Below are 17,319 nucleotides of genomic sequence, written 5' to 3' on the forward strand. Positions count from 1 at the left end.
TGCTGATTCACATTCATCCCACCCCTAAGGGGATCAGGCTCTGGGGAAATGATTAAAACATGACATTGACTTGCCCACCTGTGAATTTACCACGGAAGCTGTATTTGGTTCCATAAATAAAATCCTCTATCTATACCAAGCATTCCACCTCAGTGAGTGCCTGATCTAAAAAACTAAGGAAAAGGCCTCATTCCCATTTTGGAAAATAATTCTACATGAAAAATAAAAACCACTTAACTTAGAAACATACCACCACCCAGAACTCCCAGTGAAGACATCAAACGGAGAAACACACGCCCCTGGACCCTCTCTGGTTGTCCTTGCTATCCCCAATACCACTCTTGCTTTTAAGCAAAATTTTATCCCTTTTCTGAGGTTTTCTGTATTAGATACCGTCATAAATTTATTCATTAGCTTTTAGGCTATTTGCTGCTATTGTTGCTATTTTTTGATGAAACACAGGGAAGTACCTTTCCTGACAGTTCTCAAATCACTCTGCTGTGAAGGTTAACTTTTAGAAAAGTTCCCTGTATAGTCCCGGCCATGGAATGTGCTGTCATTTCATTGGCTTTCACTCTCCAAGCACCAGACTCTTCTTATCTGTATTTTTAGATCCATCCTACCCCAGAACTTGTAGCCCTCTCTCTACTGACAATAACCGTAAACTAGGAATGGGACATCTTGACCAACTATACATGCTAAATTCGAGAGTGTTTGCATAGGTAGTTAATTTTCAAACTATAATACACAGATTCAACTCAAAGTTTACTTCATTTTTTTTTTGTTTTAAAAGATATATGGTTTCATTTATATAAAATGTCTAGAATAAGCATATCCCATAGAGACAGAAATGTGGTTGTCAGGGCTTAGGGGGAGGAGAAATGCGATTAATAGGTAAGGAGTTTCCTTTGGAGTGGCGACAAAGCTCTAGAACTAGAGAGTAGCAACGATTGCACACATTGTGAATGTATTTTAAGTCACTGAACTGTACACTTTAAAATGGTAAATTTTATGTTATGTGTAGTGTGCCAAAATAAAAAATCACCAACTTAAGACTGTGAAAAAAAAATATGTTAAGGTACCATTTCTAATAAAAGATAAAAGATTCTTAAGTAAACAGTAAGCATAAGGTACCTAACTCCTATAAACAGACAAAAATAAAATCTAACTTGATAAATTTTCCTACCAAAAAAAGATATTAAGGAACAATGAAAAGCCATTTTTTTAACCTATTTAATTTGCGACATTTTTCTTAGTGCTACCCAGTGCTGATGAGTGTATTTTATCTTCAGTTGGTAGGAAGAATAAACTGGCATAACCTTTCTGGAAAATATCTGATGACGTACTTTAAAAATGTTCATACTAAATCTAAAACTATTTTAACATAAAAAATTTATTTAAAAAAAAAATCTTCATACCCTTGGGCCCTTCTGGGAATCTAGCCTAAGGCAATTTTCTGAAATACAGAAAAAGCTTTTTGCCAAAACATTAATCACATATTATTTACAATGGCAAAAAAAAAATGGAACAATCTAAATGCCCAAGAATCCATGTAATGCAATATTATAAGCCATTGTAAATATTTATAAAGTATTTAATGATTTCGAAAACCATTTATACTATAATGTTAAGTGGAAAAGGCAGAAGAAAAAACTGCATTTACAGTGTAATCTCAACCGTATTTAAAAAGTAAAGCGAAAAAAAGACTAGAAGGAAACAAACCAAAATGTCATTAAAGGCTGAATCAGATGGTGGTAATTTCTTGTCTTTTTTATACTAAACAAATATTTTAGAGCCCAAAACACTTTCTACAGTCAGGAAAATAATAATAGCAAAATCAAGAAGTGGCAGAGAAGACTTTCTGACAGCATCAGTACCTACTTTAATTGCCAAACAGTACTAGAACAAAGAAGGTGCAGAAACTGCACTAAATCACTGGCCACACATCTTAGAAGGCATGGCTACTGCATTTTTGGGGGGAATTTTTTTTGGGGGGAGGGGGTGTTTTTAAATAAATCCCTATGGGAGAAGAGTATACAGGAACTCTCTTGTACTATTTTTGCAGTGCTTCTGCAAGTCTAAAATATCTCAAAATAAGACATTTAAATTAAATAAATAAATCCTCGATAGATCACTTAATTTATCTTTCACTAAAAACAGAATGCGGAATGTAGATGAACAATTTCCTGGGCAGTAATAAGTACAAGGCTCTTTTCCTCGTGAGTTAAATAAAGCCTTTCCTGGAGTAGTTGCCCTCACAGAAATCACCTGCGCTTACCCACTAGAGGCCTTGTTCCTCCACATTTCAAAGCTTTCGTCTTCATGAAGAGACCTAAACACAGAGCTTTTTCACTTTTCTGTGTATATCTGTGGCTCCATCTGCCCCAAATGACCCTTCTGCTTCCTCACGCAGGCCCCAAACTCTTCTAGTGACTTCCCACTTCTGTTTTGAAACCTAATTCAGTTATCACCTCCTTTGGGAAGCCTTCCCTGATACAGCCCTCCCATCCCCAATTTAGCCAGGCTTTTTTTTTTCTTTTTTAAGACCTGTTGTACCTCTACACGATTCTGTTTCTGTACTTATCTGCACTGTATCCATTTGCTGACACGTACATCTCCTCGTGCAAGGTTCAAAACTTCCAGAAGTTATAAACTTCTAGAACTTCTACTCGCCCTTTTCCACGTTTACACTCAATAATTCTCAATTATTTTGCAACTCTCAATTATTAAGCCCCTAAATTCACCAACAAGGCTTCCTTCCAGCTCCTGACTTTGCATTTCAGTAAAGAATTACAAATTACACATCCCAGTGCACAGATTCACACCAGGAACTAAGTGTAAGTGTGTTTTTCAACTTTCTCTAAATGAGCAATGTTTGCAATGGCCCAGCACTCACCCAGTATTAGGAATTGCTTTCCTTTCTTTCTACACCTAGAGTATGGTGGATCCAAGACACCAAATTTTAACATTCTACTAATTTACCCATAACTTCTATTTGCTAAGAGATTTAACTTCCTCATATCTTTTCATGTGCATCACCAGTTCTTAGCTGAATTTCTTTGAGAGATTATCTTATATAAAGTATGAAGATTTTTATAACTCCCAAGTCATAGCCTTGAAGAGTAAAGAACCTCCAGGCTACGCGGAGCTAAGAGGTCAGCTGGGCCCACTCACTGGCCAGCTAAGTGACTTGCTCCAGAAACCTGAAGGTTCTGCAAGTCAGACCTCTTTAAAATTGCAAATGATCTATCAAAGGATTTGAAGGTTACTGACAATCCATCAAAAACACAAGTATTAAATATCAAGGGTCTACTGAGTATGCTAATCAAAGTTCTTTCATCTTCAATCTGTTTACTACCGAGGTGTAAAGGATTCTCTCTCAAAAATGTCTTCTTACATTTCTTTGAGGTCTTTTCAAAAGACTTCAAGTTTTTTCTAAGAAGTCTTCTTTACAGATATACCATGATGTGATTTTTCAGCACTTCTCAGTAAAGTATGCCAGTCCACAAAGCTTTGGAGACATGAACCAGTTACCTCCACAGTAAAATGAGGTGAAGGCCACCCAGTGTTCCTCGAAGATGACATATGCCTGTATCTTTAATTGACTTGTGAAGATTGGGGAGGAAAGGAATGGAGGAGAGAAGAGAGGAAGGGAAAAAAGAATATATTACCGATTTTTAAACAATAAATGTTTAAGATACAACCCAAGATTTTCAAGAAATTTCAGGTTTACAGAGGGTTGCTATAACTTATAGACCCAGGACAGGTGCCTTCCTTTCAACAGATACAGGCTCTCTCTGCCACTGGGGGAGTTACAGTGAAAAATCAGAGAAACCTTAAGTATGTATGATTAATAAACTCTCTTATGAAGCTACTTCATATTCCCTATAATATTCTAATTTATACCCTGGTTCATTACTCAATTAGTAGAACCAGCAACAAATGATTACCAGAAAAATCACTTCACCAAGGTGAGCTCTGCAACTTTCTGGCACTGTAATTGCTTTCCTACAGTTAAACCTGTTCTTACATAATATTATGACAAATAAACATGAAGCTAAGTAGGGAGGAATTTACAAGGATCATTAGACAAAAGGTAAATAAATGGATGATGGTTACAAAACAATAATTTTATTCAAGTCCACAATATTAGTACACATAAAATGTTAGTGTTCCTATTCTGACTAAAATTAGCAGCGAGAAATTCATCAACCAAATGTGCAAGCTATTCTAAATCTCATTTTATCAGCATTCTAAAATTATTTAGCCAAATTACACTTAAAAAAAAAAAAATTTTTTGTTGGCTGACCCAACAAAAAAATCTACAAAGATCAGATCAGGAATGATCAGCTGACATACGAAAAAATACACATGGCAATAAAATATCAAAATATGTTCCACTTCACTGTAACTAAAGGACTGCACATGTAATTCCTCAAGTGCCATTTTCACCTTTTACATTAAAAAGTGTTAATGTTGTTACCAGAAGATAGGCAAACAGGCACTATCCCATTAGTGAGAGTATAAACTGATACAATACCTTTGTAGGAATAACACTATCAACCAGAATTTTTACATGCACAGCCCATTTGCCCCACAATTCCACTTCTGGTAATTTATCCTACAATCTCACAAAGTGAGCAAATATATATTCAATGTGTTTATTGTAGTACTTATGGTATTAGCAGCAAACACTAAAATTCTAAAATAGGGAACTAGGTAAATACATTACGGCAGGCATACCATGTTCCAGGGTAAAATAATAAAAGAATGACCCACGCTAAAAGATACCTTAATTGAGTTAATGAACTTCAGCCAAATAGATTTCTTCTAGCAACCACGTAAAAAAGGCAAGTTATCTCTAACTGAGGTAAAGGGAGAGCACTATATGAATTAGTCTAACCAAGTTTTTCCTCATATCATTCAATGACAGAAAACAATAAGAACTAGATACAGACTTCTTAGGAAAAGAATGTGTACGCAATGAGTATACCCAGCCGGGTTGCCACCAATGGGTAAGGATAACAGATAAGACAGTTTCAAACATGAAATAATTCAGGAGATACAGCAAACTCTTTTGAAAAAAAAAAAAAAAATTATCAGCTAATCAATGTTAAATGCATTAAAAGGTTCAACAAAACAATCAATCCCAGATGGTGGAACACTGTCTACAAGATCTGAGGGAAAGATTACAACCCAAGAATTTTACACCTAATCAAGATGTCCTTCAAGTATAAAGGCAGGCAGGCAGGCAAGCTGGCACTCTTTAATTCACCAAATAAGGCACCCTTTTTAAAAACTGACAAAATCTAGCCAACGGAGTCGAATCGAAGAACTCAGATATAAAAACTATAGTTAAAAGAACCAGTGGGGAACTAGACTAATGAGGGGCATCGCTTTGTATATTATATAAATGTCTAACTACTACACTGCACACCTGAAACTAATAGAATATTGAACGTCAACTCACTGAAAAATAAAATTAAAAACAAGAATCAGAGAGGAACACTGGATGCTTTAAAATATAAAACTAAATACTAAAGGAATTATGGGTATAGATCAGATTATGCTCTAAAGACAAAATAAAATAATGAAGAGTGAAAAGGGAAAGGCAGGAGTGCAAATGTTCTTATTTTTCCTATTATGAAGTATACTGATACTGCCCAGAACTGAAACATGGAATATATATTTGTATAAAATAATGCCATCATCTTAATGTTTTTCATAATCCTTTTCCTTAACCTACAGGGATTTATCAAGAGCTAATAATTAATAAAGGAAAGATTTATTTGAAATTTGACAATTCCTTTTTCAGTTTCACTTGTTTCTGTTTTGTTTTGCTATTAAATTCAAGTGAGATGAATAAACCTCAAAAGCATTATGCTTAGTGAAAAAAGCTGACCTGAAAAGGTTACACATGGCAGATTATATATTCCTATACCACCCTCAAAATGACAAAGCTATAGAAATGGAGAACAGCTTGGTAGCTGCTTGGTGAGAGGGAGGGGGACTACAAACACAAAGAGTATTAGGCAAAAAGGAATTCTTTTATGTGGTTATGTAACCTGACTGTGGTGGTGGTTACATGAATCAATACATGGAATAAAATGCACAGAACCATACATACACACACGAATGCAGGTTAAAAAATGGTAAAAACTGAATAAGGTCTATAGTTTAGTTAATAATTGATATATACCAATGTCAAATTCCCTGGTTTTGATATTGCACACAGCTATACAAGATGTCACCATTGAGGGAATCTGGGTGAAGGGTACATGGGACTCTTTGTACTCGTTTTGCAACTTCCTGTGTATATATATTTCAAAAAGTGTAGGTTATTTTTTTAATACAAATGATAGTAAATTGACTTTCCTTTTAATACTAGAATGACTCAAAAAATGAGCAGTCACTTTTTTAATAAAAGTACTTAGATTAGGTATCCACTCCCCTTATCGATCGATCAACTGATAGATACAAAGATATATGGAATGTTTAGATAATGTTAACCATAGTTTAGGGTAGTAGAATTTGGGGTAATTGTTCTGCCATGTTCTTTGTATCTTTATTTTTTAATGCGCGCGTGTCATTTTTATAAAAATTATTCGGTTGTTACTCAAAAAAAAAAAAAATAAAAAATCTTCCCAGGTCTGATTATTAGCCAATTTAGAAACCAAGGATTTTTTTTTTTCCCGGCTGCATTTAGCTTATGAAATACCCTTAGCATTTCAGGGAATCTGAGACCAGAGATCCTTTTCATTATAACCTTCATATAAAATAGCAGCAGGCTGCTCATGTAAATGAACTACTGCAAAAACTAAACCTAATAGGCTGAACTGAAATCAAGCAACTGGTTTTTGGTTTTAGAAAGCAAAAGTGAAGTGAAAGTGGAATATCCCAGAGATATTTAACAAAAAGTCAGAGATACTGACTGCACTAGCACCTGATAAAAAGCCAGGACTGAGGAAAAAAGGTGAAGTCCTAAGACTAGGTATTATTATTACTGTTTTGGTGAAAACATCATCACATGCAGCTATTTATGTATCTCCCTTGACTCCTCCACTGAACTATAACTTCCTTTAGAGCAAATACTGTCATAATTATGTCATAATTGGCTTTGTATCCCTAACACTGTGACCTATGTATGGAAGTTGCTTCAAAAGTTTATTGGTGTATGTTGTCCTGGGTTCGATCCCAAGCATCTCGACCAAAAACCCAACCAAAAAAAAAAAGTTTATTAGTCAGATGAATTTTAGTAGGGGTGAATGAGGATGAAGAAAGCTCAGGATTGGGCTACCACCCATAATTAGGAGGAAGAGAAAGGAGTCACCACTTCAGAAGAAATCAGAACTAAGATGGTATCAACAAATGCTGCTCAAGGAGTGCTCCTTACACTATTCCTAGTCTACGGCAAAGTACAGAAATTGAAAGCATTTAAATACTTCCATATCAATTTGGCATTGCCACAATTTTATGTCTGTCAAATCCAGTAACAACTTTAGGACCATATTTTGAAACATGTTTTTCATTTCATTTTGCTAACAATTCATTTTTATTGTCTTTCATAAAAGTATTGGCCCGTGATGGATTAGAAATTATTTTTAATCAATAAAAGAAAACTAGTTCTTCACTGTGGGGGAAAAAAAAAAAATCAAGCAACCTTCCTGTAGATGACTTGTAACGTGGTCCAGCCACCACTGTGGTCATGCTTTTTCTATCATATTAGAGGATATGGAGAAATATCTATTTTCTCTTTTGTTAACAGCAAACTCTGACCATCTTGCCCTATTATGAAGCATATTTTGCAAGTTTTAAGGTTAGATAACTAGAGGTAGTGTTTTTCCTGAAACAGTATTTAAATCGGGCTACAATTCAGGTAAATAAGCCTAAGTAAATGTGCGCAAGCTTAAGAAAAAAACTAGTAGCTAAAAAAAAACAAACAAAAACCCACAGGCTGTAGAGTCATAGCGCTGGGTCTGAATCCTGTCTCTATCAACTTACTATGTCATTTTGGAGAAGCTACTGACACGAACCTCCCTGAGCCTCAGTGTCCTCATCTTCCTCAACTGTAAAACAGGAAAAGATAATAATATCTACCTTGCAGGGTAGCTGTCGATGTTAAATGATGTACTGTATTCAGCACACGAGGGCCCCCGAACAACAGTCAGCACAACACGTAATTATGAAACACGCACTGACCTTTTTCTCCCTCTAAACCCCAGCTTCCTTCCCTTCCCATTAGCCTCTTTCACCTCCCTCACTTCTCTCTGCCTTACGAGTCTCCTCAGTCCCTATCCACAACTTTCTCCGCTCCCTCCATCCCCATTTGCAATTATTCCTCAACACTTCCCCCAGCAGCAATTAGTTTTTAGAGCCTCCCAGTAAGTACATCATCTACATAGCATTCGTTTTAACAACTCCCCTTGCTCACCTGCTCCACATCTCCACCTGCCCAGGGGAAAAAATACCTGAGCTTGCTGGCTGCCTTGGGTTTTGGAAAAACAGGGTGTTTAACTATATTCATACTCTATTTCAATCTTACCACTCTCTCTAAATACCGCTACTATCATTTATTAACCTAAAGGGCCCACCTTGACTCTCTTGGATTTATTTTCACACTTGACTCGTGACTACCTAAATAACTGTTGAATGCTTACTGGGCACTGGAGAAGCAGAGGAGCGCGACTCATCCTGATATGGACTCAGAGAGAGAGAGAATCCCACTCCTAGGCTTGGAGTGGGAGTGGAGGGGAGTGAAGGCACAAATGAATGAGTTTCATACTTTGCTCTTCAAAGTTCCAAACCATTTGACACTTACTGCAATATAGTCTTATAATTCTTATATAATAAAAACAAATCCAAAAAATAAAAGTGAAAAAAAGGTCTAACTATAATCAAAGATGATAAATGTGAAATTAGTGACTGAAAAGTCTCAAAGAGGTTATGGTGACCTGGAAATTGTAGGTAAGGACTCACTTGCAAAAATGAAGAAAAGGACATTCAAGCAGAGGGAACAGCACTAAGCAAAGGCAGAGAAGTATGAACGTGTACTCAGTGTTCTGGGAATGACAAGTGGTTCATTGTGGCTAGAGAACACGATATAATTTGGGAAGTCTAAAAAATATTCCAAATAAATCACTTTATGCATTTAATAAATCACTTTCATCCCTGAGAAAACTAAAAGTAAGTGAAAATATGAAAATCCAGGCTCATTGTGCTTTCTACTACTCTGCTATGATAAAAACTTGGTTTCTGACAACAATGGGGACCCTCTGTTCCAAATGATTTGGGGTCAAGTGACATGATCGCTTCTGAGTTCCATGAGGTAGCTCTGGTAGGACTACATAAGACAGACTGGTGGTGGAAGAACCTGGAAGCCAACAAGACGACAGCGTGACCAAAGTGGAGGGAATGGAGGGAAAGGTCAGGGGTCAGGACACAAGTTAGCAGCAGCATCAACAGGTCTGAAGGCAAAGGGAAAGTTAAAGATAACGCAGATTTATCATTTGAGTGTCCTGTGAATAAGGTCATTAACAATACTAGGGCATGGAGGAGGTGGTGCTAACCTGAAGGAAGGATGATGGATTTAGTTTAGACATGTTTGATTTGATGCCTACAGGACACTCAGGTGGATATCCAAGGCTGGAAAGGAAGGCTGAGTTCTCACTAGCACACAGGTCAATAGCTGAAGCCATGAGAAAGATCAAGGAGACTGAACCGAGAGAGTAATATTAAGAAAACCAAGGGAGCCAAGGGGAAAAAAAGTGTTTCGGGAAAAGAAAAGGAGACTGGTGGTTGCTAAAGGCCAAAAGGAAAAGTCAGATAGCATAAGGACTGAAAAGAGGCAATTTGTATTGGATTCAGCACACAGAGATTATAGGTGATCTCAAAACATAGCAAAGACAAAAAGTCTGCAATAATTGTAGAATGAACCTTGGCTGGGAAGGGAAACAGGTTTGAAAAAGCAGAGGTAGAACAGCTGCTACATGTTCAGGAATTCCCTCCCTCTTCACCCCAAGATGTTCTGTCACATCTTCCTTGACTTGGACCAGGTATGTCCACAATCCAACTACCTAAAATCATCAAGATCCCTGTGCCAATGCCAATTACCTTCATCACAACGGCAGCAACTGCCCACCTATCTACAGAGCCAGATCCCTTATTTTATCAGCAGACGACCCATCTCCTGCCAGCTTCCTGTCAGTTTCTTTACCATTCCCACCAAATCCAAATCACCAATTAAAATTTTCTACTATTCCCAATTGCCTGGTTGGAGGCTTCCAAAATCAGTTTGAGCTTTCCCCTTTTCTTCATTCCTTGAACCTGAAATCAGTCAGTTTTCAGTGACAATTCTTAACTCTTCCTCTCCACATCTAAAAACAGGCCTTTGGCACATCCATCCAAGCATGGTGTCATATCTGGTTTCTCACACCAATCTAACCTACGCATGGCAGATGAATTAATTTTTAAGGAAAAACCAGCCAAGAAACAAAGCCCAACTCCCTGAAGCAGTCCTGGAGGCCCTCCATAAGCTAGTCATAAACTATCTTTACAGCTTTCTATCCAACTGCTTCACAAAACCTCCGCCATGGCCAAACCAGTCTTTCTTAACATTACACACTTAGTTACACTCTCATCTTCTGAAATATCTTCTCACTGCAAGTTCTACTCATCATAGGGAACCTAGCTTACTCGCTCTAAAACCGCCTTTGAGAGGGTGGCTCCACAGTGTAGTGGTTAGCACGTCTGCTTTACACGCAGAAGGTCCTGGGTTTGCACCCCAGGTGGAGCCACAGACTATTCCCTGGGTACGCCAGGCCCTGGGGGTGTGCCGCAAGCACATGGGAGGCAACACCCCACCTTCAGAGATCCAGTTCTTAAGGGGAGATGGCAACATCCGTAGGTCAAGGGTGGAAGTGGGGCGGGGGGGATTAAAGACGGGGGAAAAATAAAAAATAAATAAAAAATAAAACCACCTTTGAACACCCAAGACCTCCATAGCATTCCTACCACAATTTAACTGGCTACTAAACAGGAATTAATCCAGACTCTTGGGATACATCAGCAAACAAAGTAAAGATCCCTAGCTTTATGGAGTTATTATTTTAGCAGAAGGAGATAACAAAATAGATTTCATAAATAACATTAAGTATATAAAATGTTTACAAATCGTAAATGCTATATAAAGAAATAAAGCAGGATATGAAGGACTGGGAGTTCTAGAGTGGGATTACAATTTTAAATAGTGTGGTAAACATGCCTCTTTGAGAAGATGACTCTTGAGAAGGCTCGCAGAAAGTCAAACTTGTCGTGCAGCTATCTCAGGGGAAAGTGTAGTCTAAGCAGAGGCAACAGCCAGGCCAAATCTCTGAGGCAGAAATACACCTGGAATTTGAAGAATAGCAAGGAGGCCAAGGTAGCTGACCAGTGAGCCAAAAGGATAGCAGAAGATAGGTTCAGGGTATAACCACAGGCCAGAATATGGAGGGCACAGTAGGCCATGCAAGAGCACATGGGCCGCTACTGGCTCACTCTAAGTGAAATGAAGAGCCATAGGAACTGAACAAAGACACAACCTGCCCTAGATTTTTCTAAGAATCACTGAGGCTACTACGTTGAAAACAAGTCTATAAAGGGGCAAGCCCAGAAGCTAGCAGAACAGTTAGATCGCAACTGCCATAATCCAGGCAAGAGTTGATGAAGGCCTGAACTAGAGGGTAGCAGTGGAGGGAGTAAGAAGTGATAAAGTCCTGGCTACATTTCGAAGGTAGAAAACAATCAGCTTTCCTGATATGACCAGATGCGGGATGTGAGATAAAGAAAAGTCAAGGATGACTTCCAAGTTTTTGGCACAAGCAGCTGGAAGGATGGAGCAGCCCCCAAATGAAGGCTATGGGTGGAGAAGACTTACAGAAGATCGAGAGTTGAGTTTGACACATGTTATATTTGAAGTGCCTGACAAACGAGCTTGTATGTCAAGTAGGCAGGCAGTTGGATACATGAGAACTACAGCTGAGGAGAGGTCTGGACTGGGAATTCACCAGGTCTGAGGCCTAGGGCACCCCAGCTGTTCAAAGATCAGTGAGATGGAGGAAAATCAAAAGCACATCTTGGTGTCCAGGAGGCCAAATGAAAACTTAACGAAGAGGGAGTGCTCGACTTGTCCAATGCTACTGACAAATCAAGTAAAATGAGGACTGAAAACCACTGCATTTAGCCACCATGGGGGAAAAGCCCTTGACAAATGAACTTGAGAGAGAACAGAGGGTAACCACTTATCAACCACTCTTACCTAGAGTTTTGTTGCAAAAGGGAACAAAGAAATAGGGCAGTTGCTAGCAAGAATGGGGTAATAGTATTTGCTATGAGAAAGGGTCCCATGCCTGAGTGCCGTTTGCATATAAAGCCCTAAAAAGTCCTAAATATTCAATAAATGCTCTCCCTCCCTTTACACCTATCACTATTATCTTTATTGATAGGTACCTGATTGTTGTTAACTACCTGCCAACAATTTTTTCTTGAAAGATCCTTTTTTCCCTCATCCAATTGTCAAATTCTTCCTAATCCTTCAAGACTCAACCTCCCAGGAAGCCTCCGCTGGCCCCTCTCCTCAGTTAATCTCCCTCAGATATTCTTCTATCACCCTTATCACAGTCCCTTATAATTATCAGAATATATGTCCCAACTTCCTCGCTAAACTGACTCCTAGAGAAACGGGGCAACAAACATCACTCCTCTAGAGGTGAAAGAGTAACAGTTCAGAGCCCAGACTCAGCCAGATTGCCTGAGCTTGAATGCCAGTTCCACCATGTGGTTGCAGTGTGACCTTGAGAAGATGCCTCACCTCTCTGGGCCTTGAATGTTCTCATCTATAAAATGAGAATTAAAAATAGTCTCTACCTCCTGGCATTGTTTGGAAGAGTAAATGAGTTAATATATGTAAAATGCCTGGCATATGCTAAGCCCTATAAATATCAACTATTATATTATTATATTATATCCATAGTAACCAGGATTTTTAAGCTTGATTCAGGAAGTCAGTATATTATTTCATACATGAATAAACTGAGGCACTAGAAAGCTCTGACCTACAGTAGAGAATTACTTCTTTATATCACATTGAATTTTTTGTCTACCAGATAATTTCATCATTTGAACCAGGTCAGGTACTAATTTTTTCAAAAGCTGTTAAAGTCACTTCTTGATATTTTTTAACCTGTCTCCCAGTCCACCTCTAATTACGTGACTGACTACAGAGCCTCTGAAAGCTACCTTTCCCTGCCACCTCCCTACACCACCATGGCTTCTTCAAAACTCCCACCACATGGTGCACAATGCTACACTGTTGATGGACAAATGAATGACAGACACACCATTTGAGTTGCCAAATATAAGGTCTGGTTTTGCCCACATTACAGACCACTCGCAGAGGGTGACATTCAAAAATGAGAAGCCTTTCTAACCAAAGCAATTTTCTGAGCATCTAAAAAAATTTAAGCAAAGACTCAAGTTTGCACAAAATTTCCATAATAAGCATTTAAGTAATAAGTTTTCAAAGAAGTAGTGGGAACCTCTAAGATGTTACATCACTTAAGAACTCGTGGGAATTCAACCCAAAGTGATGATTTAATCAAATGTAGCTGCCCAATAGCTGTTCTAGTAATTCTGGTACTGCAACTACAAATCTTTTTTAATTATTTTTAAATCTGCAGGTCAAAATCTCTCCTCCTGGTAGGACAGTTTAAAGGAATTCCAATAATCCCTAGCCCCCATCACTATCTATCTCAGAACCAAACAAATTCAGTTGGATGACATCACCAATCATCTTCCACATGAGACAGTATATGTACTGCAAAGAGCACAGGCGTTGGTGTAGAGCACCTTGGGTCCAAATGCTTGTTAGACAGATATCGTACAACAGGTCTGTTCAACTCCTCCTATGGTAGTAATGACAATAATATAACCTTGCAGGGTGGGTGTGGTTAACCGATACTGAATGACTTGAAAAATGAATACATGGAAAACAGCTAGCTTACAGCAGATACTATATAAATGGTAGTTTTATCATATTATAACATTTTCGTCTTACTAGAGTTGAAGTTTTAAAAAGAAGTCATTACAAAGGCTCAAACATGTCAACTAACACTTTTTTTCAAGCTGGTAAATGGGAAGCTGGGTTTAATTAAAAATTATTGGGGTGACATTAACAAAATCAAATAAGTTTCAAGTGTATCATTCAACAGTAAGTCATATATATATCACATTGTGTTCACCACCCAGAGTTAGATTTCCTTCTGTCACCAAATATTTGACCCCTTTTACCTTTATCTACCTCTTCTCCTCCTCCTCCCTTCCCTCTGGTAATCACTAATCCACTGTCAAACATGTCAACTAATACTCTTAGAATTAAAAATGTTAAGTCAGTAAGAAATAGATGGGAAAAAAAGTTCCTGGAATAAATAGCTGTGATACCAGGGAAAGACCCTTCTCCTTTAAGACACAAACCAGGCAATGGCTTCCTTGCATTTTGGGGACAAAGCCTGCCCTGCCCACACCCTGACCCTGGTACAGCTACAGATGAACCTCTGATGACAGTGATGCAAAAAAGACATGATTAGAGCATCCTGTTCATCTCGTATCCACTGTGCTTAAATATGTGACTCGAAACTTACTTCAGAAAAAACTGTACATAGTGATTATAAAATCAACTACTACTTTACAATTAATTGCTCGAAGGTGGTCATTTCATAATGCTCTTCTGATCGCCAATAAAAATGAAACCTGAATACAAAGTTGTTTGGCTTAGTGCATAACCAGTATATTCTACCCAGGGGTTCCAGAGCCCCCTGAGAGGAGGAATATGTCTGTGTTTACCTGACATTCCCTAGAGCCTGGCATATAATAGCTATTTAAAATTCACTGAAAGATTTGTACACCCATATTCACAGCAGCATTACTCACAAAAGGCAAAAGGTGTAAGTAACCCAGGTGTCCACCAATAGTTGAATGAATAAACAAAATGGATAAACAAAATAACACAATGGAGTACTATTCAGCCTTAAAAAGGAAGGATATTTTGACATGTGCTACAAAATGGATGAACCTCAAGGACATTATGCTAAGTGAAAGAAGCTAAGTGAAATAAGGATTCCACTTATATTAGGTATCTAGAGTAGTCAAATTCATAGAGACAGAAACCAGAATAGTGGTCACCAGGGGACAGGAAGAAGGGAATGGGAGTGTTTAACAGGTACAATTTGTTTTGCGAGATGAAAAAAGTTCTGGGGATGGAATGCACAACAATGTGAACATACTTAAAGCTACAAAACTGTACACTTAAAATGATTAAAAATGCTAAGTTTCATATTATGTGTATTTTACAGTTTAAAAAATATTATTTGAAAGAATAAATGAAGAAATACTCAGTACTACTTTCATCTTTATTAATTAAAGAATTCCTACCTCCACATTTTACGATGAGGAAACTGGAACTCAGAGAGCTTAGCTGACCTGCCACTATACTACATATAGTACCTACTACGCAGTGCTGCTTGGCATTAACAGTGTATTTTAACCAACTGGTTGTAACCCCAATAAGACAAGGGCTACACCTCAAGTCTTCTTTCTATGCCCAGAACCTGAACACACCATCCACAGGCCTCTCGAATGTTCTGAAAATCCCACTGGCCTGAACATCTATATTACAGAAGATGTCACACTGTGTCCCTTTCTCAACTAAATCACTAGCTTGGCAGGAGTAAAACGGGCAGCCTTAAGAAAACTTCTGTCACCGAAGGTGCTCAAACACAGGGTGGGCCATCAACCACTCCCCATGGCTTACTACTGCCAAGAGCTAGGGCACATAAAGGTTCAGACAATTTCACTTCTAAGGGACTTGAGTCTTCAATAGTAGATAGATAAGGTTCAGAAACCATTACAATAACAAAAGACAAGTGCTTAATAAATAGATGTGAGTACACAAATCTAAGGGAGTACGTGGAAAATGCAGAAGGTATCTTCGGCAGAGGCAGATTCTAAGCTGAATCTGCAAGGATGAATAGTTTTCCAGGCACTACAGGGAAAAGGCCAGAGCATGTAGTAGAAAGAACATCAGTTTCAAAAGAATAGCACCGTTCCTGTCTGCTATTATCTAAGTAAGTGACCTCTGCAAATTACAAACCCTCTGTTTCCCCATATATAAACCTACAGCAAGACCCCGACCAGCTCTGTGTGTTGCATCCAATAGTTCTGAACTCAGACTGTCTGGGTTCAAGTTGTGCCACTGTCAATTAAGAGTGACCTTGAGCTGGGTAATTTGTGGTTGTGTGCCTCAGTCTCCCCACTTCGGAAGAGGGCTGGTGTGCTAAATAGCACATGTCAATCACTTGGCACAGGGCCTGGCACATAGCAAGCCCTCAAAAAATGATAGCTACTGTAATGATGAGCTACACCGTGAGAGGAAGACACCAGATGCAAGGGTTGTGCCTGCTGTGCTTCCAGGTCCCTCCCAGTCCTGAGACATCCCTGGGGGGATGGGAGCGCAGAGCCGGGGTTGCAAACCCTGCACGCATGTGTCGCTGCCCTGCTCGGCACGCGCCTCTCCCCGCCCAAGGGAGAAGCGATGGCTCAGCAGTCCCAGGGCCCGCTCCCACCCCAGGCCGGGCACCCTAGGAGGGAAGGGGCTCGGACCCCACTTACCATGCTGGCAGGGGAAGGGGACGGCTCAGGTGAGCTGGCTCTCGGGCTTCCGACACGTCCCGCTCGCACAGGTCAGGTCATGGTCCCGGCAGGCTCGGGAAGTCCCCCGCCCATGCACAAAGAACCGCTTCCCCACCCAGGCCCCGCGGGGACCCTCTAAAAAGAACGCGGCCCCTGCTTCATTGGGGACCCCCGGAACAATTCATCAAGACCCACACCCCCCCTTCAAGGAAGCTGAAAAAGCAGGAAATGGGGCTCAGAGGCCGGTAGGGAGGGAAGCGTCTCGGGGCCCCCTGCCCGGGCCCGACCCCCGAGGGGAGGCTCCGGGCCCAGGCAGGGGCTCCCCGGCCTCCGCGTTCAGAAGCAGAGGCGGGCCCAGCCGCGAGGCTGAAGGGGCAGAGGCTGGAGGGGCCTCGGCGGCGCAGCCGGAGGGACCGGCTCAGTGAAGAGGCCCGGAGACCCGCGCTATCCTCGCCGCCTCAGCCCACACGGCCGCCACCCCCGCCAGCCCCTGGAGCATCCCTGCGCGCTTCCACCCTGAAGCCGCCCGCTCGCGCCGCGCGGCTAACCCCAACCAACAGCTCCAACGCGCCGGAAGTGGCGAGCGCCCGGCGCAGCCCC

General features: G+C 39.9%; 1 protein-coding gene across 1 annotated transcript in view; it reads right to left on the reverse strand.

Annotated features, from left to right (window-relative positions):
* Positions 1 to 17,311, reverse strand: part of XPO6 (exportin 6) — a 98,044-nt gene extending 80,733 nt beyond the window's left edge. The window contains 1 exon segment of the mRNA XM_006914223.3: positions 16,699 to 17,311. Coding sequence (XP_006914285.1) covers positions 16,699 to 16,701 — 3 coding nt within the window. The 5' untranslated portion in view covers positions 16,702 to 17,311.
* Positions 17,312 to 17,319: the final 8 nt, after the last annotated feature.

Source organism: Pteropus alecto, unplaced genomic scaffold (genome assembly GCF_000325575.1).
Source record: "Pteropus alecto unplaced genomic scaffold, ASM32557v1 scaffold44, whole genome shotgun sequence".
NCBI lineage: Eukaryota > Metazoa > Chordata > Mammalia > Chiroptera > Pteropodidae > Pteropus > Pteropus alecto.